Raw genomic sequence first — 25,181 nt, forward strand, 5'->3', positions numbered from 1 at the left:
TCAATGCCCATTTATATTATGTGTTTCTAGAAAAGCATCCAGTTTTTCCTTAATGCAATCTATAGTAGTTGCTAACTACAAAAGGAGTGTTCAAAGGTGTTTCCTTAGCCATAATATCAAGTAAAATTCCAACAGGAAAAGTTGGGGACAGGTGTGCAGACCCAGAACAGCAGCATTGAGATCTCATCATCCTAAACTCTGTGATTTAAGAAATCATTTGGTGGTTGACCTTTCTAGCAACTACTAAAATTTGTAAGATCAGTTTTGGGTGAATAGACTGTAATAAATAATAATCCCGGTGTTACAGGAAGTCTGTCTCACAATAATACTGAGCATAGTAGCAGCTGCTTGATTTCAAAACCTACAAGGAATCTGATATCAGAGCAACATATATAGTTGATGCACCTGCTGCAATGTGGGTGGTGGCAGCAATGCTAAGTCTTTGTGAATGGATCTGGAGTGGGTACAGGAGAATGGCATGCCTGGTGGCACTCAGTTGGCTCTGTGACAATAAACGGTTAATACGAGTATTGAAAAGAGAGGTGAACCAGCTCATTGGTCCCAGCTCCTAATTCTTACAACCTGTGCAACTCCCCCTTCAACTAGTCCAAGTGTCTCTTTCATGGCACACAATTGCCCCATTGTACTAAGGAGAGGGATTAAGGATTGTGTTTTCTATTATTATGCTGTTGATTAATCCTGACCTGGTGTCACTTTCCTCCTCAGAATAGATTGGGGGGTTTCTCTGGGCTCCAGCACCCTTGGCTTGATGCTGCCAAACTCCTTCATGCCTCATTTGCCACGTAAGCGATTACAATTTAAAGTGACGGGCAGCACTGCCTCCTTGAGGGCTGCACAAAAGAGAATCGTCCTTTGTTTTCTAGGAATGCTAAACTGGCAAGCCTTGCCCGTGACCGTGCAGCCAGTAAGGATGTGATGTAGTAAGATTGCCTACTCTGGTAATAGTAAAGGGCCCTGTTTTTTGGGGGACCTAAAAGAAATATTTACGTACTTTTGTTCCTATTATACATTCCAGGAGCAGCATTATTAAAAATCCAGCATAAAACGCTGTGCTCTACCTCTGCTATTTTCTTTTGACGTTTTTCCCAAACTATTGTCATCTTTTATTGGTTATTGTGCTAAACCATTGCATCTTCTGCCCAAAAGCCAGTCACATTCTTGGCTTCTTTCAAATGGATGCTACTTTACACTGCCCTGCACCTTTCATCATTATTAAACTGTTCTTGGGCTCCAGTCAGTGGTTTTGCTAGGATATTATGATGTCCTCAGTCTGCTGCAGGCAGAAGGAAGCAGTTTTTTTCTGCCAGTGATAAAATTGTAACAATGTCACTTTATAGCAAGTGACAATGTAAAAGGATGTAGTTAGAGATCATCTGTGCAGGCATTTATGAACACAACCAGGAATACAAAAGATGACCTCGATAAAAAGTAAACTTTTTCAAACTTTGAACTATTACTGAATATAGTGACATATCAGAACTATAACCTTAATCTATAAAAATAAAACTATAATCCATAATCTATAGGGTTTAAACTACAGAAAGGTCCAATTTAACCTGTGGACAAAATTATTTATATTAAAAGTATTTGTGCAATAAAATGAAATGGGTTCCAGGAGGTAAGGAGAGTTTATTAATACAACTTTCCACATTAACTTGTTTATGAAAAAAAAAAATACAATGACTTCTCGCTGTTTACTTTCATTTTGTAGTCCACTTATCTGAAACCTAGGGAAAAACCAAGTTACAGCTGTAATACTATCTAGCCACATAGCACAAAGTGTCCTCTGACCGCAGAGTCATAAGGTTACAGAAGCTTTTCCTCCTGAGGTCAGGGGTTAAAACTCAGTAGAGAGAATATAACACTTCACTGTCAGAGTCAACTAGAATATAAAAAGACTTTGTACACTCAGCCTAAACCACCATTTAAGTGCTCATTAGAGACCGGCAACATAGCAGAAAACTGAGAATGCAGCCTATCCAATCAGTAGACCCTGGTGACATCACTAAGAATACAGCCTATCAATTCACTAGAGACCCGTGACATCACTAAAGAAACAGCCAATCCATTTATTAGACACTGGTGACTAGGTCACTAACAAGGTATTTTATTTTATTCTTGGAGACTGGTGGCATCCCTAAGAATTCAATGAAAGCGCATTATATCCATTTACTGGGGATCAGAGAAATCGCTTAGAATGCAGCTGATTTTTTCACTAGAGAAGACTGAGAAGACAGCTTTCTATTCCCTAGAGGCCAGTGACATCAATGAGAATGCAGCCTATCCATTCACTAAAGAGTAGTGACATCACTAAGAATATAACTTATTCATTCCCTAGTTGAGTTGAGTTTCTGAAAAAGTTTACCATGGGGGAACCCCTTGAAATAACTTTTGGGTTATAGGGAACCCACACTATAATTACTATATCCACAGCTCACACTACATTATGATGGTGTTCAGTGGGAAGATTGTTACCCTTACAAATCATTGGTGACCTAAACTGACCTGTAAGGCACATATTTCTCATTGCTGGAGGAACCCATAGCAATCTCTGGATGAATCCTGTTCCCTAGAATCATAAATCCCAAGAAACACAAGTGATCTGGAAATTAGCAACAACACAACACTGAATTTGCAGATTATCAATTCTCAACAGAACGGTGGTATAATTGAGAATACAGCCTATTCATTTACTGGACAGGTGACATTACCGGTATAACATACATTACATGATGGGATCCTAAAACCATTTCAAGGCTTTATCAATAAAGCAGTACAAAGAACAATAACTAGTTGCTATGGGTTACTGCACTATTATAAATTGCCTAAATTTAAGCCTGTTTACTTTTCCATAGCTCAATGAAAGTGAATAAGTGAATAAGGCAGACAGACTCCTGGGTCAGCTCCATCCACATTCAGCTCTGAAGATTTTACTTTTTGGTGTCTCCACGCTTCATTAATACAAAAATCCCTTCAGCCGTTACACAAGGCTGCAACATTATAATAATTTGCGGCTTGGAAGAGACCTGCAACTAATAATTTGCAGCCTTGGCCAAAGAACTGTCACTGGACGCTGAGGAGGAATGAGAGGGGGATTATTAGAAATCCTGTAAATGGATGTAAGCGGTGGGCCGGGTGCCGACGCAGTCAGCTGGGAAATGTGCTCAAAGACAAACGCCTTTAGGGTTTTAACACGTGACAAAGCAACTACTGCATTAAAAAAACACTGGAATATAGAACCTCCTGGTGTTTATGAAATTAAAAAAAAAGAAGACACTATATTTTACAATTTACCTCAATTATCTATGTTTAGCTAACATATTTGTTTATATACGTTCATGCAAAGTTTTATCCCTAGTTTTGGTGCGTTGTAAGTCATTGGTGCTAAACAAGTAGGTAGAGCTGAAGTTTTCAGTTCAGTGGATGTTCCCCTTGCAAGTCATCGAGTCAGAGAAAATGTAAGCCAAAAACAGCCAAGCAACTAGAATTTTCAGAAGAAACTCTACAAAATCAGTCTATTTATTTTTTTCAGGTGGAGTGTACATTCAAATTAGAAAAGGTTAATCTCTCCAGTAGGGGCACAGACAAAAAACACCCTTACAAAGACTCTTTTCTTTCCACACTCTATCCAAAATGTTAAAAAGAACAGTTTGGGTTTTAGAATTTTGGTTTTAGCTGCCTCACGGCTTGCCAAAACAGATCTAGAGTTATAAAGCAATTGTGACTGTTTGTGGGGTTACTTTGTGGTTAATGTTCTTTACATAATTTTTTTTAATACTTTATGCGCACATATATTTTGGATTAGTTTTTTGGGATTATCAATGCCCAGCTCTTTGGTACTGGTGAGCAGTAGAGATCAACATTACATGCCAAGCTACATCCAGCGTCAAACACAGGTTATGCAGACCCAGTGTCGGGTCATCTTTTGTGTATACATGTATTAGCAGGGATCAGAGAATCAGGCAAAAGGCAATCCTTACTTCATCTCCAGCACTTCCTCCAAATGTTTGCGGCGTTCAGCACGTAGGCTGGTGAGATGGATCTCCTTCTCGGCCAGTGACTGCTGAGTAGAGGACAACTTGGCTTTCATGGACTCCAGTTCTTGCTTTACCTTTTCCATCGCCATCATCAACTCCTCCACCTTACAAAAGACATGATTCATAGGTATTATACACCAATATTATGGCGACACACCAAGCAGAAAACCCTGAAACATTCACATATCTGTGCTTGTCCAAGATAATTGGACAACTTTAATTCTAATGTCACCTTCACACTACTAAACACTCATTAAGGCTGATTTGATTTAGAATTAGAATATCCCACCAATATGCTTAATGACATGCTTAATGTGCAAAGAAGAACAAAAGAAAACTATGAAAAACAAAAACAAAAAAACACAGAAATAAATACTGAATGCAGACCCTGCTGGCAAACAGACTGAGCCACTTGAATGAACAATACACATTAAACACTAGACTGCTGATGAGAAAATCTATATATTTTTTGCAAAAAGGTTTTACATGAATAAGATATTTCACAATCAGATAACACTGATTTGTATGTAAAAACAAAATAAAATACCTGGAAAGCTTTTCAGACCTAAAATGTGTTGGCTGCCTATGTGTTCTTTTTTTTTTTGGACCACAGAAATACATTCCCAATGGTTACAAACTGGGGAGATTTTTTAACCGGGCTGATTTTACCTGTTTGGTTAACACGAAGGCTGCCCAAAAAGGTTCATTTGAATTTTTGTAAGAAACTAAGATTAAGAACAAAGGTAAACAAAAAAACTTTTCAAAAAATATTCCTTTGACAAAAAAAAAACAAAAAATTCCATTGAATTATTACCAGAACCTTGAATTAAAAGAAAACTTAAAAAAGCGTTTATTAAAACCAGCAAAAAGGAGAAAAAAATTAAATTTAAACCTTTAAAATGGAATTAAAATTTGTTCAAAAACTGGAAAGCCCAGATTGAAACACCTTTTTCCGGGTTAAGTTGCGAGATTTCCTGATCCATTGGCTTATTTCTTGGCGGTCAAATTTTTAACAATTTTTTATTGGCGATTAACATGGTATAGGTAAAAAAGGGGACCGGACTACAAAGCCTCTTTTTTCTTTTAGTCCATGTGCATAATAAATCTAATTTCATATTTTATATTGTATTTTCTTATATTTGGAAAGAGTGTAAAAGACTTGGAACCCATCATATTTTTAAAATATATACAGACTGTTCTAATCACTCCCCTGGATATACACTTTATTGTACAATCCAAAAAGAAGAAAACATAAAAACAATTATTGTTATTTCACTAAAACTGCAACTGAACTAAAACAACTCAGGTTAAATTCTGGTAAATAATTATATAAACATATCCTTTACCATTTGGCTAGAAAGAAAACATGTCATCAGCTTCTGTCTGATATATTTTGTAGTCTAAAAAACAAAAATGTGCCACATTTTGTACTTTGTGCAGCTACTAATTACACAGACTGTGAAGTCTGAATGTCTAAGCAGGGAGGGAAGTTCACAGTTCTGCTGAACAGAATTAGAAAGGAGGAAAAAAAAAAAGGCCCAATCAAACTGTTAAAAGTTTGAAGGGGAAAAAGTCAGGCGGTGTAGCTGCATTCCCTCTACGTGCCATGTTTCACTCTAAAGAAGCTGCAAAGTTTATACATTGCGCCTGACCACCTTAGTGGCTTGTGAGGGGAGAGAAGGCCTTAACAGACGCATCAAGAACAAGAGTGTGATTCACGGGAGCCATAATAACACCCTGATTATGAGGTAATTATAATTACAGAGGACTTTGGTTTCTACACGCCAAGGTCACCCAGTGAATAAGAGCTCAGTCTATAAAAGTGAACGCATTGTGAGCGACTCGTCTTTTTTCCACGCAGCCGGGCTGCTTCCCACCAGTGCCCCTCGCTTATCCCAAGAGCGAGGTGGGATAATAAGACGCCGGATGATTTCAGCCCCGGATGCCTCCTGGGAAGCCAGTAGAGGATCTGGGAAAGACAGACAGGGACAGAGTGTGGACTGTCTTCCCAAGCTGTGGTCATCTGGGTTCCTTTCTGACCTCACCACTTTAATTACATGGGACGTCAGAGACAGGTGGAACGCGGGACCCGCGCTAAGAGCTTGCTGGATGTGATAGGGTGTGGCTGCCTGCAGACGCCCAGAATTCATGTTTCCATGTACAGAAGAGAAACCAAGGAAAGGGCAGACAGCGATGCCTAAAAATACCCGGCAGAAGTATAATAAAAAAAATGTTTTCTAAACTTTGGTAATTTTCCTAGCGCACATTCCGAAAAAGCCATAACTTTTTTTTATACTTTGGATGGAGTAGGGAACAGTTAAAACCCATGTCATGTTTTCGGTCTGTGACCTATTGAGGAGATTTTTTAACTTCCAGTCTTGTTGGCTCAATAGGAAGTTGATGACTTGCCGAGATGTCAGAAAGGAGAGCAAAATTCCCTTCTAAGACTGCTGTCATCAGAATAGGTTTCTCTACTGAAAAAGACATCTTACATGCTGTTACAATTCAAGATTTTTTATTTCCAATTGCTTTCTTTCATTGCTTTCTGGGCAGCACGGTGGCTCAGTGGTTAGAACTCTGGCCTTTTGAGTTCCAGGTTCGAATCTTGGCCAGGACACCATCCGCATAGAGTTTGCCCCTCCAGTTAGGTTAACTGGCTTCCTCCTAAAATTGACCTTAGACTGTTGTAATGACATATGACTTTGGTAGGGACACTGGATCGTCAGCCCCTTTGAGGGACAGTTCGTTACATGACTATGGACTTGTACAGCTCTGCGTAATATGTTGATGCTATATAAATACTGTGTAGTAATAATAATATCTTAATGTACATGTTCTGCATGCCCAACTCAGCCCAAATTCCCTATGAGAAGAGAAAGAATTGCCCAATAAATTAAATTTTCCGCCACTTTACTCTAAAGGGTAGCGATAGACAATGAAATATCTTTAGGGTAAGGACAGCAGATTGTATATAGACTGTTATATAGATTGGGTCTTTGATTTTGATTTTTTATACATCATTAGAATAGATTTTATGTGTGAAAGTGAGAGGAACGCCTAATAAAACTTGCAGACTAATAAAAACATACCTCTTTCACACACATCAGGCTCACAGGATGAGGCTACTTATTAATATTACAAACATTGGCAGGAGGTGGAAAGTCTGAGAACCATCCAGATTTGGATGATAGCTTAACAGGATAGACGGTGTGTGTGTGTGGGGGGGACTTGGTCTGTGTTTAGTAAGTTTAGGAGGAGTAGACCAGGTGGGATAAACTAGGTAGAACAATGGTGCCTAATACAATCATTTAATGACACCTCTAATTGGATAAGTTTGATAGTAGAGTAAAATAGTGATTGGTCTGCCAGCAATGCAGTGATATTTGGTTGAACTGAAAACTCTATCTGCACATTTCAAAACACCAACCTATGCCATAGGGATTATTAAAAAAAAGTATGGTTTTGGGTTAGGTTCACGGATTGTTTTCATTGCTATGGGTGTGGTATTATCATGCTAAGATCACAAGAGCTCTTTGGGGACCTTAGAAAGAACATTGTAGGTGCCTAGACTTCTGGCAATGGATTTATATTTAGATTGCCAATTTTTTTAAATCAATCAACACACTTTAAGGAAACAAATCTACAAGTAGCATAGTTTTTAAACTGATTGCTAATTTGTCCAGAACTGGCCATCTCAGCAAACTCAGAGCTGTGTAAATATGTTGAAAAAAGTCAACTATTTCCATGGATTTTACTTACTTTTTTTCACATGATTGTATGTAGACCCAATTACTAAAATCAAATAAAAAACTAAAGCCCCATATTGAAAATTGGCAATCAGGAAGGTGTGCATTGCAGAAAGCACTCTTGTCTGCCTGATGGACACCTAACTGTAAAATTTTGCTGAGCTGAACTTGCAAGAACAACCTAAAAAAAAATGCTCCCTTTTTTTTAATATGAATACATACCAGGGGTAATAGTATCACTTTGTGTAGTAGTGATTTTTTTTTTCAGGCTTTTTGCTAAAATCCACCTCAATGCTCTACAGGTTTTAGGGATGATTTCCTTTATACTTTACATTAATTGAATCCTCTTGTAGAGAATTCAAAGAGAATTCAAAACAGTACAGTTATGTTTTTATTAACCCTATTATCTGTGAAAGATGANNNATGAGACGAAAATGCTGCTGCTTTTGTTCAAGAGACGGCCACCGAGGCGGTCATGTCAGCAACTGACAAAAGTCAACTAATTAATAATCTGTTATGCCAGGGCGCGATTAGCGAGTCGTATTAAAAATAAACTGATCCAATAAAGGATGGGATAAACTTACATTTTAATCTGTAAGATCTTATTAGTCTGCCGAAAGCCAGGCCATTTACAAAACAAATCACATCCGCAGAGAGTTTAATAAAATCTCCACTGTGCCCGGCTACCTGTGCCAAGAGGAAAGGGAAGAGTGCCAGGGAAATTGGAGGATGTGAAAGTTTGGTGAGAAGGCTGCTATGCCAGATAGCATGTGACTATTTACTGAGCCCGGGCATTAAATGTGAAATAAGAGCAGGTAACATATCAGCAGCCTTTACTTTGATGGTCTTGTTATAATCTTACAGAAGCAGAAGTCACAAAGGCAGGCCTTCCTATTGCCTGAAAGTACCGGATTACATTGTGCTCCTTCCACTAATTTTGCTCTCCTGATTGTCAGTATTGTCTACTGGCGGCAGGCTCTGCTACTTGTCTATCTCCTCTATCTAAGGCTCTTCTCCAGAAATATGCTGTACAGGTATGATTTGGGGTTCCAATCCTTCTATGCACCATCTAACACAATAAACACAAACCAAAACACAAATGTTCCCCCTTAAATTAAGGTATTAAATGCAGCCCTAAACTTTATCTAACTCTAACACTAACTGTTGCTGGAAACAACCACCTGTTCTGTTCTATGGAGAGGGAGAGGAGAGGGAGAGGAGAGGGGGAAGGAGGAGTGAGTGGCAGCCCAATGTACTCTCCTCCATAAGGAAAGCAAAGAAGTCGTTCATCAATCTACCAGGACAATGTTGAGCGACTGGGGGTCCTGTCTGAAATCAGTGAACTCCCAGCTTTCTGCATGTGTTGGCAACACAGGACCAAATTCTAAGCAGAATTGCCAACCCTTTCTACTGGACAAGAACCCCACCTATCTTTTGTCCCACTTTAGATGCATAAATTGATTACTTTCCAGTAAAACAATGCTGCTGTCTTGACACCTGAGAGCTGGAATACACAATGTGTAAGGCTACAAACACACTTTAGACTTTTGTCGTTGAAAAGGATCTTTCATGATCTTTTGTAATGAGAAAAGACTGAAAAATGCATGAACGAGCGCTGTACATACAGCACCGTTCTGCTCTATGGAGAGGGGAGAAGGAGCGAGCGGCACCCCGCTCTCTCCCCTTCACCTGCATTACGGTCATTCGTGGATCCGCCAGGATAGATCCATGAACGCTGTCGGACCAGTGCTCTACAAACCGCAGATTCTTGTCCAATACTAGCCCTGAAGCAAAGCAATCATGGAAGATGTAGTTCTGTGGGCATACCTACATCAATAGAAATCTATCTTCTAGTAGACATTCCTGTGAACATTTTACGAGTTTGGAGAAAAAAGAAAAAAAAAGCTATTTCTCACTATGACAAGGCAAAAGAAAAACAAGTATCAGAAAATGATAATGGGGTAAAGGGATGTGAGAAGGGACTTTGGTGGTAAAGTTGGGTCATGCTTACACAAATCCCTTGGTAAGGATTGGTAAGAACTGGGGATTGATGGTAATGTGGTATTAGAAGAGGCAAAGTAAGGATAGCCAATCACAAGGGTATTTTGGCATACCTTGCACCATTTAAAGGTAGGAGGGCTGGCGTGATGCATCAATTCACAAGACAACTTCAGGCAGGCAGAAGAGAGGAGGGAAGCATGCAATTATATTAGGCTAAAACTCTTCAGGGCTTAGAACTAATTACTGAATAATTTAACCTAATACAGTCAGACTGCATATAGAGTAATAAATGTGTCCACTTTTTTTAACAACTAAGTGTTGCAGCAAGGGTTCAATAACTGTGTTTCCACTATTAAATGGTGTTGGATCAGATATGGCTCAAAGATACAAGTTCTAATGTGGTGCCACACAACCCGCAGATACCTGATCTAATCAATATTTGGTCTCATTTCTTGAGCAGAGCTGTTGATTATAGCAATGTTCAGGTTGGGAAATTTGTCAGCTGAGCTGCTGTTACTATCCTAATGTATCCTAGTGTTTCTGGCTGCTTGTTTTATTCTTTGATGCAGTACTTCAGTACTACTGTAGAAAAAAACAAAAAAAGCAGCTTATTAATAACTGTATATGCATCCTGTCTACAGTAATAAATTAAAAGTGTTCAACTAAGCATTAAAATTACTGTAGTCTACAAACATATATGTAAATACACCCACTGAGCCAGGCACCAGACAATATGTACAAATGTTATACTACAACACCACTTTCCTACTGAAGCACTCACTGCATAATTATGCTACAGTTATACAGATAGTATTATTACCCATCCAGATTCACTCACCACCAAGCAGCATTCATTCAATCATTCTATACATGCTGATTCGGGCACCACAAACACTACAATTATTCTGTACGTGCCAAGTTGAGCACCACCAAACTTTGTACCGGTAAAAATCCTCTCTGACTACACCGACAAATCAATTTGCTATAACATATCCACAGTAAGCCCTAAGATGGTGCTGCACATACAGAATATGTTTAGTTTTAACCAGAATGAGCCAGACACACACACAGGGAGCCCAGTACAAACAGTAAATCCTGAGAAGTGTCCCCACTGAGCCAGGCAAAATACAGAACTGTATCATATGCGTTATATGTATACACTAGAACACCTTACCACTGAGCCATTCACCAAATTGACAGAGCATTTAAAGGTAAATTGTTTTTTAAAGTTTGTGTAAGTGATTTGGTTTAGTTTCACGCTCATGCAGAACCACAGCCAAAACTTTTTTTTTTTAGTACATTTTTGAAGGGTCAGATATCTGATAGCAGTCTGGGCCCTTGTGATCATTTGTTCTTTGATTTCTGTGTGCTCACTGAAACAAGAAATCTGGAGAAAAATGAGAACACAAACATAAGTTAAAACAAATCCTAGGTTCCAAACCTTTCCTGCTGTATCCCAAACTATTTTAAATGTTCGGTGAATGGGTTTCCAATGTTTGTGGGGTTTTTTTTTCTCTCCAAGTGTTGAACAGAAGAATAGTAAACACACAAAAGTCCTCAATTAGCAGTAGATTCTAGAAGTCAGGCTTTGAGAAAGTGTCTAGAGGATATAGAACAGTTACATTGCTGGTTTCAGACCTATGCCGGAGATGCAATGGAGGGATGGGCATGATGTCACATACATATTCTGGTCTTGCCCTATACTAAAACCCTTCTGGGACACGGTTAGGGAGATCTCACAAACATTAACTTATTGACACGTCAAAAAATCTGCATTTTTGTTATTGCACCAGAATACATCCTTATACTTTTTATCAAACATCTGTGATTAGACATCTCATTACTGCTGCCAGATCATGCATTTCATTGTTCTAGAGGAAACCCGCTCCTTTCCCTGTTCAACTATGATTTAACCTCTGATTGTGAACTTGTGATAAAATAAGAGTATGCACATGGAGCCTATCACTTCTAGGATTAATGCCATTCAGACCAAGAAGGGGAAACAGATACAGGCACATTCCATTTACATAGTAATGCCAGGAGTTTGTAGTTGATATTGGTTTTGTGCTTTAACACCGGACTCCTAAACCCCCAATTGCTCCAATACTTGTAGAAAAGATGAACTACTGAGGCAGCTTAAAATCATGGTTACTAAAACAAAGGTAAATATTTTACGGCATGTTTTAATTTAAAGATTTAAGGGTGCAAAAGAAGGGAAATAGTTTATTTCAGTATTGGCTCATGTTAAAGTTTGCTTTAATGTGAGTTTTTAGATTCAAGTTGGTGACTTCACTTGGCCATGAGCAATTTCTATTTTGAATAAAACTTATTTGACATAAAATGTTGGAAAACTCGCCCTAAAAGTCTAATAAATCACCTAGATACTGAAGAAAAATATTTTTTTTTCATTCAAGGTCGACATTGAGACTACATTTTTTTTCATTGCTTACTCAAAAAAAAAAAAAAAAATGGGCAATGACGATTTGCAATATGCAATAGCAGCCACTAGTCAGGACCTTAGCTAAAGATGTTTTTTTGAAAAATCAAAACATCCAGCTGGTTGCTTTGGGGTACTGGACTTCGTATGATGTTTGTTACTACATTCAGGACATGTCACTTTAGCGATCTTAAACAAAAAATAATCTGATACTATGACATTATGCCACTGCTTTAGAAAGGTAATCATGGCCATATGAGCAGGTGAGTATGCTTTTAGAGTGCATCTCAAGTTTTGCATAGAATTGAAAGAATTTAAACCTCTATTCAGTTAAACTTCCACACAGTGTTTTATTAGTGGGATTTCTCTTGTCCCAGTAGCAATGGTTTCACAAGACAGGAAGTTAGAGAAAATGTCCATTACTAACACAGACAGAAAAACTTTTTTGTTTTGTAGTAAGGAAAGGTTGGAACTATCATCAGCGTTTAATCTGTATTGAAACCTGTTGCTGATTATTTTCTCACTCAGTACAAGTTTTGTAAAACCATTGTCACTGCAACCCTCAAATGATTTTCCGATCAGTAATCAAATGGTCAAAAGTCCCAAAGCGTGGCATATAAGTATGATATTTTACCCCAATCATTTTTCTTGGTCAGCAAGTCATCAGAATTCCAATTTGGTTGTTCATTTGTATGCCAAGACTCATTATCTGTACTTTTAATCATTATTTAGCAACATGTCACATTCAATGGATACTTACTCACAATGGTTGTTGAATTCACCTCAGATGTACTTCAAATGATCATAAAGGTGAAAATATTTTTGTTTTGAAAAAAGTAGGTAAGACTGTTGAGTGGTCTGGGCTTGGTGACATAAGCATGTGTTCTTGGGGAGCTCTTCTTCTTTCCCTTGCACCCATATACCTGGATTGTATCATATTTTGACAGAGAATTGAAAAGCAGTACTATTTGTGCACCAGTACATCAATTTTTGTTGGGAAAAAAAAAGCAGCAGCAACAATATGGCGCCAAAGCCCTGGTCCCCTGCAGGAATTCGACTACCTGCCCAATTAGGTCAGAGCTTGTAGAGAAAGAAGAAAAGGCAGCCCTCTGAAGCATCAAACAGTTCGGTGGGATTCTCCCCTGTTCACTAGGACTGTTGCATTACAGTATGCTGCATTCAGTTTACCAATTATTTAGGTTGTGTGGCTTTGTATATCGTATATGCATGACTTTTTCTCTCATGTTGCGCTGGACTGGATTACCCTTTCCTTGGCTATGGACGGTCTTCTGAGCATCCTGATGTGTATACGCATCTTAGTTTGCTGAAGGACTCTGTTACGACCTGAAGTAACATTCTCCAGCCTTTCCCAAAAACATTCTCTCTTTGGCCAACCCCTTGATGGCATAACTTTGCTACAGATGGTAAAAATGGACCAATACAACATCAAACTGCACCTGATGGATAATCAGATAGGACATCACTCAATGTTCAATGCTCTTTACTGTTCTCGCTTATATATATGAAGTTTAAATTCCTTTTGGTTGTGCTGTGTTGGAAGGATCTGCCTAGAATGCTTAGGTCCTCCACTATACACAGCCAGTTGTATGTAGTAGGAAGGTGGGTAGATGGAGCCTTATCTTCTCAAACGCTGTGCTTGTGGTTTCCCTTGTCTCCTAGAGGCCTTAGGATTATTATTTGGATATTTTATGTTTTCTTCTATTCCCGGAGGCCCCCAGAGTCTTCAGTTTGTCTGGGTCTGATGCACACTTCTGGGGATCCGAGTAGAAGATTACGTAGATGGAGCTCACTCACCTCCCTTTGTCTGGAACTTGTTCCAACAAATTGCTTTCCATTTTTCATATGTCTTTAGTTGATATTGATTTGTTGGTCTCCTGATACTGTGAAGGGTTTACATACTAGTTTTCTCTCATTTGTATCATATCGCTACTGCCATGATCTGGGAGCAGGGATGGTGAGGTGGGCATGGAAGGAAGCATTGAGTTAGGCTTTATGTGTATGTGTTTTGGGATTTGTGGCCCCAGGAACCAGTTTTTATAGGCTCCTTTCTGTGCTGTGTCTCGTTTTGGGAAATGCCACTCCCAGCATCAGGGGACCGCTCACCTCAATTTATAGTGCACACTTCCTTTCCTGGCCACCTAAATGTGCATTTCCCTGCCCAGCTACAACATGCTAACTCACAGCATACCTCCTGTACACAATGCACCTATTCCTACCAGACCACCCCACAGAAAACCCCATCATCCCCCCACTCAACACATATGAATTACCCCACACACCTTAGTCCTTATGCTGGAAACAGACATCCTTCTACAACACAACTTCGCTCACAGTGCATAACTACCCAGCTAACAAACTCCCCAACTAACCGCCTATCACACCCTGGCCTATAGCTGACCATTCACATTTATTGTCACACATACTTCCCAATGTCAAAGGCTCCTCATCACTCCTCACTTACTTACTTTTTTCTGTGTCATACCTTCCACACACTTATCCTGAACATAATGTCCACCATACTATCATATTACCATATTATCCACACTACTTTGCTACACATACTGACTGTCGCACAGGACTTCTCTCTTGCACATACTATTCGGTGTCATATACACTCAACATTTATCTCCTTCAAACTGCCCGACCATATAGCTCCACATCCTGCTTTTGTACATGCTGCCGATGATCGTACCCCCTACCTTTCCTTTCCTGCATACACTGCCCACCACCATAAAAACTCCACATTCTTGTTCTGCATATACTTTCCATCATACACACCATACACACCCCTCCTGCCATGCCTCCTCCACTACACTACATCACATTCTGTATCACCTAGTACTTGCTGCCTTAAACTCTGCACTTCTCTCCTGCACAATACCCACTGCCAAAAACTCCCCATTACTCTCCTGCATATATGGCCCACTGTTGTAAGTGTATATTAATTGGCCCACTCATCGGAAGTGTATACCACCTGCCCTCATACACTCAGCGTACTCTCCTGGTTAAACTTCCAACTATATACCCAGTGTTCTCCCCAGCCACTTTTGGTTGAGCACACCACCCAGCTGTTTTGTGGTGGTTACTAAAAATGTTTGTCACAATACAGGAGCCGTCAACCTGCTATAGTTTCTTCCAACCCACCTTAAAAATACGGAGAAGGATACTGTATATCTTTTGCTATACTCTCCACATGCCTCTCTTGACCATACTGGTTGTTATCATACCTGCTACAATCCATCCCCCAAGCATATATCATATGTCACAACCTCTGTACAACCTACCCACCAAAATAATTATTGAATATTGCTTGCAATATATCCAACTTGGAACAGGCACACTTTAACCAGTATTGTTTAAACCTGAAAATTATAGAAAAGTTGATCAGTGTATTCAGACCAACCTGCAGCTCAAATTAAAAAATGGCTGCTGGCATTGTATACATGCCAAAAACTATTTGAAATACTTAATTTCCCTATAATATTTTATTAATATATTTTTAATGCAAAAAAAGTCAACCACTGCTTTAAATTCTAAAGTTCTTGAAAGGGCACCATATAGTGCCCGTTTTCCAATAAAACAGCAGCTAACCTGCTTCTGAGTGTTGATCCTTGCTGACTCCTCTTGGGCTAGAACCATTTCTCGCTCTGCGGTGATCTGTACACTTTCCCGCAGAGCCTCTTCCAACTCTTCGATGCGGTCATCTTTCTGGCGCATAACATCCTGTGGAAAGGAAGGGAGATTTTGTGAGGAGAGGTCTCCTGCACTTGAGATTTTTCTGAGAAGCACGGAGTCCAAGCAAAAGATTAGAGGTGCTCAGGAGAAGCAAAACAGATGAAGAGCAGAAGAGTGGCAAGGAAAATCTGGTGTTATTGAGAGGCCAGAGATGCCATTTAGGTTGTTGAAAAGATGAAAAATACATCAGAATGAACAGGAAAAAGATATAGCTTGAAGGTTAAGATATCCGGATTCTCTTTCTTGTAATACTGGCATCTGCATGGTTAGTGCTCGGAGAGATGCCATGCTGGTTAGTCTTGCAGAAAAAAGTAAGGCATGAAGTACACAGACGTCAGGAGTTGAGAAACAGAAGATACAGAGCAGGTGTAAGGCAGCCAAGTTAGAAGAGATTAGCATTGTCTTCAGTAGGCTGTGCATACGGAGAAGGTTAGTGTGTAGCTGTTAGTAAATGCAAGTTTTACAGCAATACTCATGAATTCTTCTTTTCTGTCTGCAGCGGTGAGCAATAACAAATTGTGCATAGAAGCTTACCATCTGTGATAAAGACTTTTCAGCTCCATCTTTGGATGTCCATACAAATCTTACAAATGCATTTATGTTTTATATAATAAATAGAATAATTTATATTTTAGTACCTTTTATCATAAAGAAGCCATCCCAGAGCCCCAGTCCAATAACTTTGCCTAAACTGGGAAGATATCATCAGTCTTCTACAGGCATTCCTGTAATTTTTCTAAATCTGTTCCCCCTCAATGATCAGAGTGCAAAATTGTAACTATTTACCTAGTCAAAAGGTGACAGGCTGCAGCAGACATTTGTTAACAGGGAACTACAGAGTCACCAGAATGATTTTAAATTGCATTATCTTTACATCTGCCAGGATTGGGCCCTCCCTAATACCTAGGCAAAGATAGTGCAGTCTTTTAGGACTCCTTTCGCTGCTTTTTTGATGTTGGGCTGTCCTTATTTCTGAACTGTCCAGTAGTGTAGGAATTGCGCTATTCAGAAGTGTTGCAAGCCTAGCCCCCTGAATGTGTGTCCACACTAACAGCTCTGCCATCCAGTGCCAAAATACACACAGCAGAGGGGGGCTTTTTTTTTTTATTACTTTACATTTAACTCCAACAGGAGAGAATGGAAAATCTTCCAATGGAACAACCTGATTTGGTGATAGGGAAGGTGTTTTCCATCTGCTTCTAGTTATTGGGACAGTAAGTAAAGGGAGATAAGGGTTATAATCATATTGTACCTTCATTCAAAAAACATTGATACAATTTTATAAAAATGTGTACCAATGTGCCAATGTTTACTAAACAACTTAATGACTGCATACAAAACCACAGGCAAGCAAACAGCTCAAACAAATGTTTTATTTTAGCTCTTCTTGCTCATGGATGACAGTTCCCAAATGATCCATTTCAGTTCCGGCCACTTGCCCAGAAGTCCGCTCCAATCAGCCGTGTTGGCGGACTTGCAGCCTGGACTCCAGAGTCATAACGGCACGAAGAGAGAAAATGAAATCCAGATGGCGGACGTGAAGTGGGTTTCTAAGGAGAAGAGCTTTCCAGGAGAGGCTGAGGGATTGTGTTACAAGCTCGCGAGTATTTTTCTATTATTACCAGAAGGAAATGGTTTGTGTTAAGTCTTTTAAGAGCCTCTCTAGATGCGCTGCGGCTCTTCGGCTCAGGAAACGGCCCTCGTTTGATGTTCACCTACAGACGACGGCGATGAAATTAAACTGGATCTTCAAGAAGTTTCTCTCAGCGCCTGGAGCGCTACACGAGGAGGAGGCTGGCCTGGTGTAGAATATTTTGAAGCAATAAAGCTTGGGGTCTCCCACACAGAAGCCTTGTCTGGATTAAATGGGGGATTTTACCAAGGCATGGAAAAAAATCATTTGATATAATTAAAAGCCAACCCAGCGTTGTGATATTCATTCTAGGTTTAACACCAACTTTTCATTTCGCAGTCACTGCAATGAATGTAAAGGGCTGAAATTTTGATGGGAAAACTATTGCCTAAAGCTTTGGAAAGATGTAAACATTGTGTGTGAAAAACAACCTGGCATTATGCTACAAATATGTAGCAAATTGAAAAAAAAAAAAAAAGAAGTCATAAAATATCTCATTGGCACATAGATCCTAACTATTTAACCCAACTTTAGGTTAACATTAAAGCTCCCTCTAGACCCATGGGTCTCAGAACCATGATTTATACTTGGTTTTCTCTCCTGAGATGGTTAGCATTATGGCCAGCCCAGTACACAATCTAGGGGATGGAATCTAAGATCCCCACACACACATCACCTGGCAGATCAGCGATCATCTGTGAACTGTTTTTTTTTTCTTTAGCAATATCCCATTATATAATGTGACCCTAGGCAAAAGTTTTTTGTTTTGAAATGATTTTGAGTTTGGTGATTTAAACTTTGCCAAGTTGTTACTGCTGTCTGTTAACCCATCAAGGATATTTCCTGGCACTTAAGTCCTCAACAACACAACAGGAATTCAGTGAAAATCGTTCCAAAAACAGAGTACACCACCTCCGATAGCTGTCATCTGAATAAGTGCCCCCACTGGAAAATATCACTGAATTCAAAATTGTTCTGGTGACAGCTGCAACATTTTGGCATCATTTTCACTTTTGCTGCCAGGGACAAATGTCACCAGAAAAAAAAAGGTTGCTGGATCTTGCACACATGAACAAATAGGTGTCCAAGTTGACGTCCTAGTTCTAGTCCTTCTCTACTCTTTTCAAAAATACATTTTTGGCTAGAAATAAACTTTAAAGCTCATTTCCGCGCATTTAAGAGAGCTCTTAAAAACCTAAAGCCCTCAAAAATCTTTTCAAACTCACCTACCTGTCTTTCTCTGTCTATTAAACCCACACTAATAGCCACCTTTCCCTACCCCCTCCCCTCCTATTGTGTTCTTGCTCCTATCTCTTAAGATGTACGCTCTTTTTGGACACTGTCAATGTCTGTGTCTGTCTGTCATTTGCAACCCCCATTTATTGTACAGCACTGCGTAATATGTTGGTGCATTAAAAATAAACGTTATCATTATTAATAAAGATGCTTATACCCAAGCACAATTCTGTAGAAAAAGGTAATAAAGACCAAATGTAAATGTGAATGACACAAACATTCCAGCTTTCTGACAGCCAAGAATAAAAAAAAAAAAAAAAGGACATGTTGGAAAAAAATTGCATTCTTAAAGATGGTCATTTTCATACAACATTATCATTTAAAAAGATCACTTAAAGTACTAAGAAACTGGAATATAAATGATCGGTATTGCTGCAATAGAAACCAACTGGAACTAACAACCATTTGCCCCCAAATTAATAACTTGCCATAAAACAAAACAGAAGTATAAACCTGTGTCTTACTACATTAAGATTACTTTGATGTTCAGGTTTTGTTTAATGTTTGCAGAACCTTTATTGAATTTTTTGAAAAGCTCTACCATGCCCAGTTAGGCTTCCTTTTTCGGCTAGAGAGCGGACAAAGAATGAGCATCAAACCTCAGCTAGGGATTTATAGCCCCCTCTAAGCTGTTCCTATTGTTTGAATAAGTCAGTTGCAGCTTATTTCAGCAATGGGATCTCACAGGAAAACAATCTGTCAACACTTCCATTAATCTCTCTGTCATGATCCAACACAACAGAAAAGTACAGATCTTAATCTTGCAAAATAAGGATTTGTAACAGCAACTGAGACAGAACAAAAACTCTTAAGATGAGGCTGCCATTTGCCAGGATGGTGGGACAGGAATTCTGTTGTGTATTGTCTTTGGAAGTATAGCAACCACCAACTGCTTTAAAATTTTTCATGCTTATCAATATATAATGTTAAATTAATTATTTGTCAACCAAATGAAATGTTCAGTTCACAGCAATACTCAAGTAATATAGGGCAGTGGTCACCAACCTTTCTGGCCTCATGGCCCACTAAATTCACCGAACTGGGACCCTGCATTCATGAGGAGCCGTGTGTCACTGAAAGGGGAAAAAAAAACTTTCCCCAAAGTGTAATGATGCCAGAACCCACCCCACTCTCCCATTGCAGGCTCAAACCTGCTTGCTAAATTCCGGAGAGGAAAGTACCGCAGGGCTGTGGATTCTACAAAAGTCGTGTCCATAGCCCTGCACTACTGTCTATCCAGGATGTTTAGCAAGCAGGTCTGAGCCTGCTATGGGAGAACGGACAGGTTGTGCCCATACGGGGGACAGAGCCGCGGACCACCAGTTGGCGACTGCTGATATAGGGAGTCCACTAAAACAGTCCCTGCTGGTCCTGCTGGTTTCATATACACCTAATAATAAAATATATGGGGACACCTCAACAACTGAACTCATTGATTTGGAATCAGTGCTGAATACTGGCTAATGCTATGACATACAAAGACATTTTAGACAACTGTGCACTTCCAACTTTGTGTCGGTAGTTTTGTGAAGATCTTTCTTGATTCTGCATGACTGCCCCTGTGCACCAAGCCAGCTCCATAAAGAGATGGCTTAATCTGTTTGGTGTGTACAAACTCAAGTATCCCGCACAAAGCCTGACTTCAACCCTACTGAACAACTTTCAGATAAATTGGAATGATTGCAATGAAAACTTCTCAACAAACATTAGTACCTGACCTTGTCACAAATGCTTGTGTCCATTTGGCAAGTGTCTTGTGCCAAATCTTCCAAGAATGGAGGCTGTTACAACCACAACTAATGATTAACTCTCTATTAATGGGCATATTAGGGCATAATAGGTGTGATGGTTAGATGTCCAAAGACTTCTAGACATACAGTTTAATCCTTGGTGACCCCAACAGTGCCCACTGGGAAGTTTGGCTTGTTTACATGAGGTGGTGTTTCCTCAAAAAGTAAGTGCCGGTGTAAGGCTGCACACACAAACATTTTGCACCTGTTCTATGAAAAGGGAGGATGAGCAAGCGGCATCCCGCTGTGCTCTCCTGCCTTGACTTGTAAAGCATTTCTTTCTGATTGGTCATTCATGGATCTGTCCTGTCAGATCCTTAAACACCAGTTGACCATTGTAATAACGTCAGTAGGGCAAAGGAGAGGGATTACACGATACAGGGTCAAGGTATTTATGTAAAAAAATAAAGAAAAATACAAAGGGCACGACAAAGTGAAAGGAGAGGAAGTTTTGAGGGTACGTTAAGGTGTGGTTTAGAAAATATTGAAAATTACTTTTAAAATTACTAAAACAAGTAATAGCTCATATGAGAATTTGATGATTGGGTTTACATATACTTTAAGAAAATGTTGTTTTTTGACCTGAAATGATTTTAAAACCATATTATGTGGTGAGTTTAAAAGTAAATTGTGCTTAGGGGAGCTAAGCTTTAAGAAAAAGTTCTGTGTTTAATGTATGTTCTAAATGTATTCTTGTTGCTGTAGTAGCATAGTAAAAACCCAATGAACATCAGAAGAAGGGATCCATGGTTTAGTCCCTTTGCGATGCTCTCGGAGACATGAGCACTTGGCGTTCAAAAGACAAGACTTCCATCAGGTTCACTGCAGCAACATCCTGTGCAGCTAGCTACAGACCCAGCACACACAAGAGACCTCCAGAAACACCTTGTTTATCCAAAGTAAACAGGCTGTGTGAGCTGGAGGGGCCCCAAACCACAAACCTTGTGCTGGACAATATGGCACATTGCCAGCAATGAGAAAACAAGATAGATGGCTGCCTACAGGTCCCTCCGTCTGCTCTGTGGCATCACTCCAAACCACCAACCTTCGGGGACTTGGATTCATCCTTCCAAGCACAATAAGGCAAGAGACAGAGGCCAAGGCCCTAAATTGCAGCCTCTTAGAGAGGGCACGGAAAGCCCCCAGTGACTAATTGGAGACATTTTTCAGGGGCCCTAATCCGTCTCTCGAGCTCCTTCACTGTGAATAGACCTTCTGTCATTGCCCTCTGCCAGACGCTATTAGGAAAAGCTCCGGGGATGTTTCCAAAATATTTCCAGCAAGAGACGCTTTCTAGAAAACAAGAGCCAGGGAAAGGAACTTCGGAACGTGTCAAGGTATCTTTAGGCATTCAGGATATTAAACCGATGGCCTAGTCCAAGTTTGAGATACATCAGCTGTTGCACTTTGCAGTGGTAATACTGTTTATTTGCTGGCCAGAAACCAATAAAACGGGATTCTATCAGCTGCCAAAGTAATTAAGAATGGTCGGATGTGCATGCACAATCCAACCTTCTCAAGTTGTCTACACTTACAGTTTCTGAAATGCTCTAGGCCCACTGAAGGGAGGAACAACAAGGCAAAATGAGATTAAACACAGATTTTCTAGCCTGCATTCCCTGCCATAAGGGCACAGAATGTTTATGTTCAATTTCAGACCAACTAACAACACCCCTTACTAGCTAGTGGCCACTTGGCAAACTGGGTCCCAAGTCTTCCATCTTGTTCTGCAATATTATTAGTGCGACATGATTGGTTGGTCACAAGCCCAGACTAAATTGGTAAATAATTGTCCCCCAATCCCAAGAGGAGGTGAAGAGGGTCACATAACAGAAAGTAAATATTTGCTTTTGAAGAAGATTAAAAAAGAAAAAAAAAAAAGAGTTGGAGGGACGCAGAGTTAAAAACCTTTTCTAGATTGAGCTTTATTCATCACAGAAAATTTAACAGATCTCATTATGGACAGCAGGTCTAAGCAAAAGAGAACCTGTCCTTCCCAAAATCCAACTCAAAATCCAACACCCAAATTTTTTTTGTTTAGGTTACAATGTAACAGGAAAAGTCTTAAAAAACTCTAATGGGGTTTTACAGCTGCTTGTGTCCTCACTGGAAAGATTCATCTCATTTCCTGTTAGGTTGACATGGTAGGGTGTGACATCATGGAGACCAGAATCACTTTTTGCATCTAAAGGGGGGGCTGATTGTAAGGGGGATGAGTGGAATCACTGAAAAATATGTTTTGGGTTAGCTGATGACTGGGATCAAAATTGTTTTGAATAGACTGACTTTCAAAAAGTGAAATATGATAGAAACCACTATAATGGGCACAGTGGCTGTACAAACCCAGGAACTCTGTACTGATATACCATTAGAGTCCCAGAGAAATAGAAGAGGTTGTAAGGTAAGTTAATTCTCTATCATCCACCAAAAAGCTAAATAATTTTTTTTGGTTGTAGTGTCTCCTTTAAAGACTGGTGAGAGGAGAATTTCCTAAGCATCAGTAGGATTACTAAATCAGGAAGATGGTCTTTACACATATCGGATGCGGAATGGCGTCATAAGGTCACGGGTTAGGCTCCATCGTTGCCACGTCCCCTCTGCTTTTTCTGGCAGCACAGAGAGTAGGGTGTGTGTTGGGCCAGAAGAGCAGATGTCCTTTTACGGGAACATGCTGATCTTATTTTCCGAGGTCTTATAATATCGTACCATTAATTCCACCCAAAACCTCAAAGACCAACCGAGTCTAAAACTGGGAATTTTTTTTGCAAGCTGACCCCAAACCCAACATTGGTTGGCTAAAGTGTCCAGCAAATAAATCTCTATTTATTGTAGTAATGCACCATGTGTCCAATGTCTTTTAATAAGATAGGTACAGTAGAAATCCAGCAAAGACAGAACACTTGTCCTGAACAATACATAAAGTCCCAGAAAGAAGTAAAAACAGAGGCTCTAACCTTTGCCCTGCTCAACCCAAAACTTCCAACGCTCCATACACACGTCAGATGATTCTTGTCCGATAATCGCCTCAGGGCTGGTATCGGACGAGAATATGTGTGTACAGTGCTCGTCATCGGTCCTGTGTCCTGGCGGATCTATGGATGACGAACAGTCATAATGAAAGTGAAGAGGAGAGAGTGCAGCGGGTTGCCGCTCTGTCGTTCTCCCGCCTCCACTCTCCATACAGCAGAAAGGTGCAAAACAGTGCTTGTTCATGCATTGTTTAGTCTTTTGTCGTTGGAAAGGATCCCAGTTAAAGCTGTTCTAAAAATGCTCTATGGTTCAGCTTCCCTTCTCACAGTGCCCATCTGCCTGCCCTTTTTTCATTAGAATTATAAAAAAAAATCCCTTATATTAAGAGTACCATCACATCAAACCAAGGAAAAAAAATTCTCATGTCATGCAAACATCACTGCACACAAAGCAATCAACAAAAGACTAGAAAAATGTATTCACTGAAGATTCTAATAGTTGCCCTGTAACTTTCATGCACAGCTGTACAGAAGTCAATTTGCACTAGCACAAAAGAAACTATACAAGGCACTGCCGCAGAAGATGCTACCTGAAGCTGCTGCGAGCTGTCGGTCAAATTGTCCTCTCTCCTCCTCGCTTCCTCTAAAAGCTGCGCATTCTTCTTTTTCTCTACTTGCTCCTTGTGCTTCAGAGTTGCCACCTTTTTATTCTGATCTTTTATTTGCCTGGAAGAAAAGTAAAAAAACAAACAGAGATGAAGTTTAAGAATGACTTGCAAAAAAATAGGAATGAACTCTGGTAGCTACTTTTATCTACATGCACTCCAGCAATTGCTGCAAAGCATTTTTCAGAGGAGGTTTCCTGTCCCTGACAACAGTGTAACCTGTATTTGTAATGTGCATTACACAGCTGAAAGACAGTACAGAGCTTTGTCAGATGGTAAAATGAAATGCCTGAACAAGGCCCTTCATTGCAGGATCACTAGGATTTATTTCAATGAAATTTATATGTAAAAAATTGAACTGGACGATGACCTTAGCATGCCTAAGCTTATTTGGGATTTTAATGTCCAATTGTTTATATACTATAAACCAGTATTCCACCTTCACTAATGCCTGGCAATAATAGTAGTAGAGTAGGATCCCAAAAGCGTATACATTACAAATAGTTTTTGGACGCTTGGCCAGATACTTGACGAATACATAAAAAAAGAAACTAAAAGAATGGCTCTTTCAGGCAACAAATATATTTGAAACGATCAATTATATTGAACGCGTCACAGCTACGAGGTGGTGCTGGGAAGTTCCTAGCTTTGCCCCCTTCAAGATGAAATAGAAAAGTGAGTGTGGGGGCATATATATATATATTTTTTTTTTTTTTGCAGGACAATGCACCTGCACACACGTCCAACGTTGTGGCTGTCAAATTGAACACCCTGGGTTTTCATCTGGTCCACTTGAAGGGGCAACGTTCTGAAGACATTTCTGATGTCAA

The 25,181-nt window shown here is 39.7% G+C and overlaps 1 protein-coding gene across 11 annotated transcripts in view; it reads right to left on the reverse strand.

Annotated features, from left to right (window-relative positions):
- The window catches only part of ERC1 (ELKS/RAB6-interacting/CAST family member 1), a 150,411-nt gene that overhangs the window by 31,307 nt on the left and 93,923 nt on the right, over positions 1-25,181 (reverse strand). For 7 of the 11 annotated variants that reach the window (XM_072400058.1, XM_072400056.1, XM_072400055.1 and 4 more), the window contains 3 exons: positions 24,277-24,412; positions 15,855-15,986; positions 4,002-4,162 (listed from right to left, as the gene is read on the reverse strand). In XM_072400058.1, the coding sequence (XP_072256159.1) occupies positions 4,002-4,162; positions 15,855-15,986; positions 24,277-24,412 (429 nt within the window). The remainder of the gene's footprint in view (positions 1-4,001; positions 4,163-15,854; positions 15,987-24,276; positions 24,413-25,181) is intronic. The other 4 variants (XM_072400057.1, XM_072400063.1, XM_072400062.1 and 1 more) reach the window with 1 other exon arrangement.

This window comes from Pyxicephalus adspersus, chromosome 2 (assembly GCF_032062135.1).
Source record: "Pyxicephalus adspersus chromosome 2, UCB_Pads_2.0, whole genome shotgun sequence".
NCBI classification, from domain to species: Eukaryota; Metazoa; Chordata; class Amphibia; order Anura; family Pyxicephalidae; genus Pyxicephalus; species Pyxicephalus adspersus.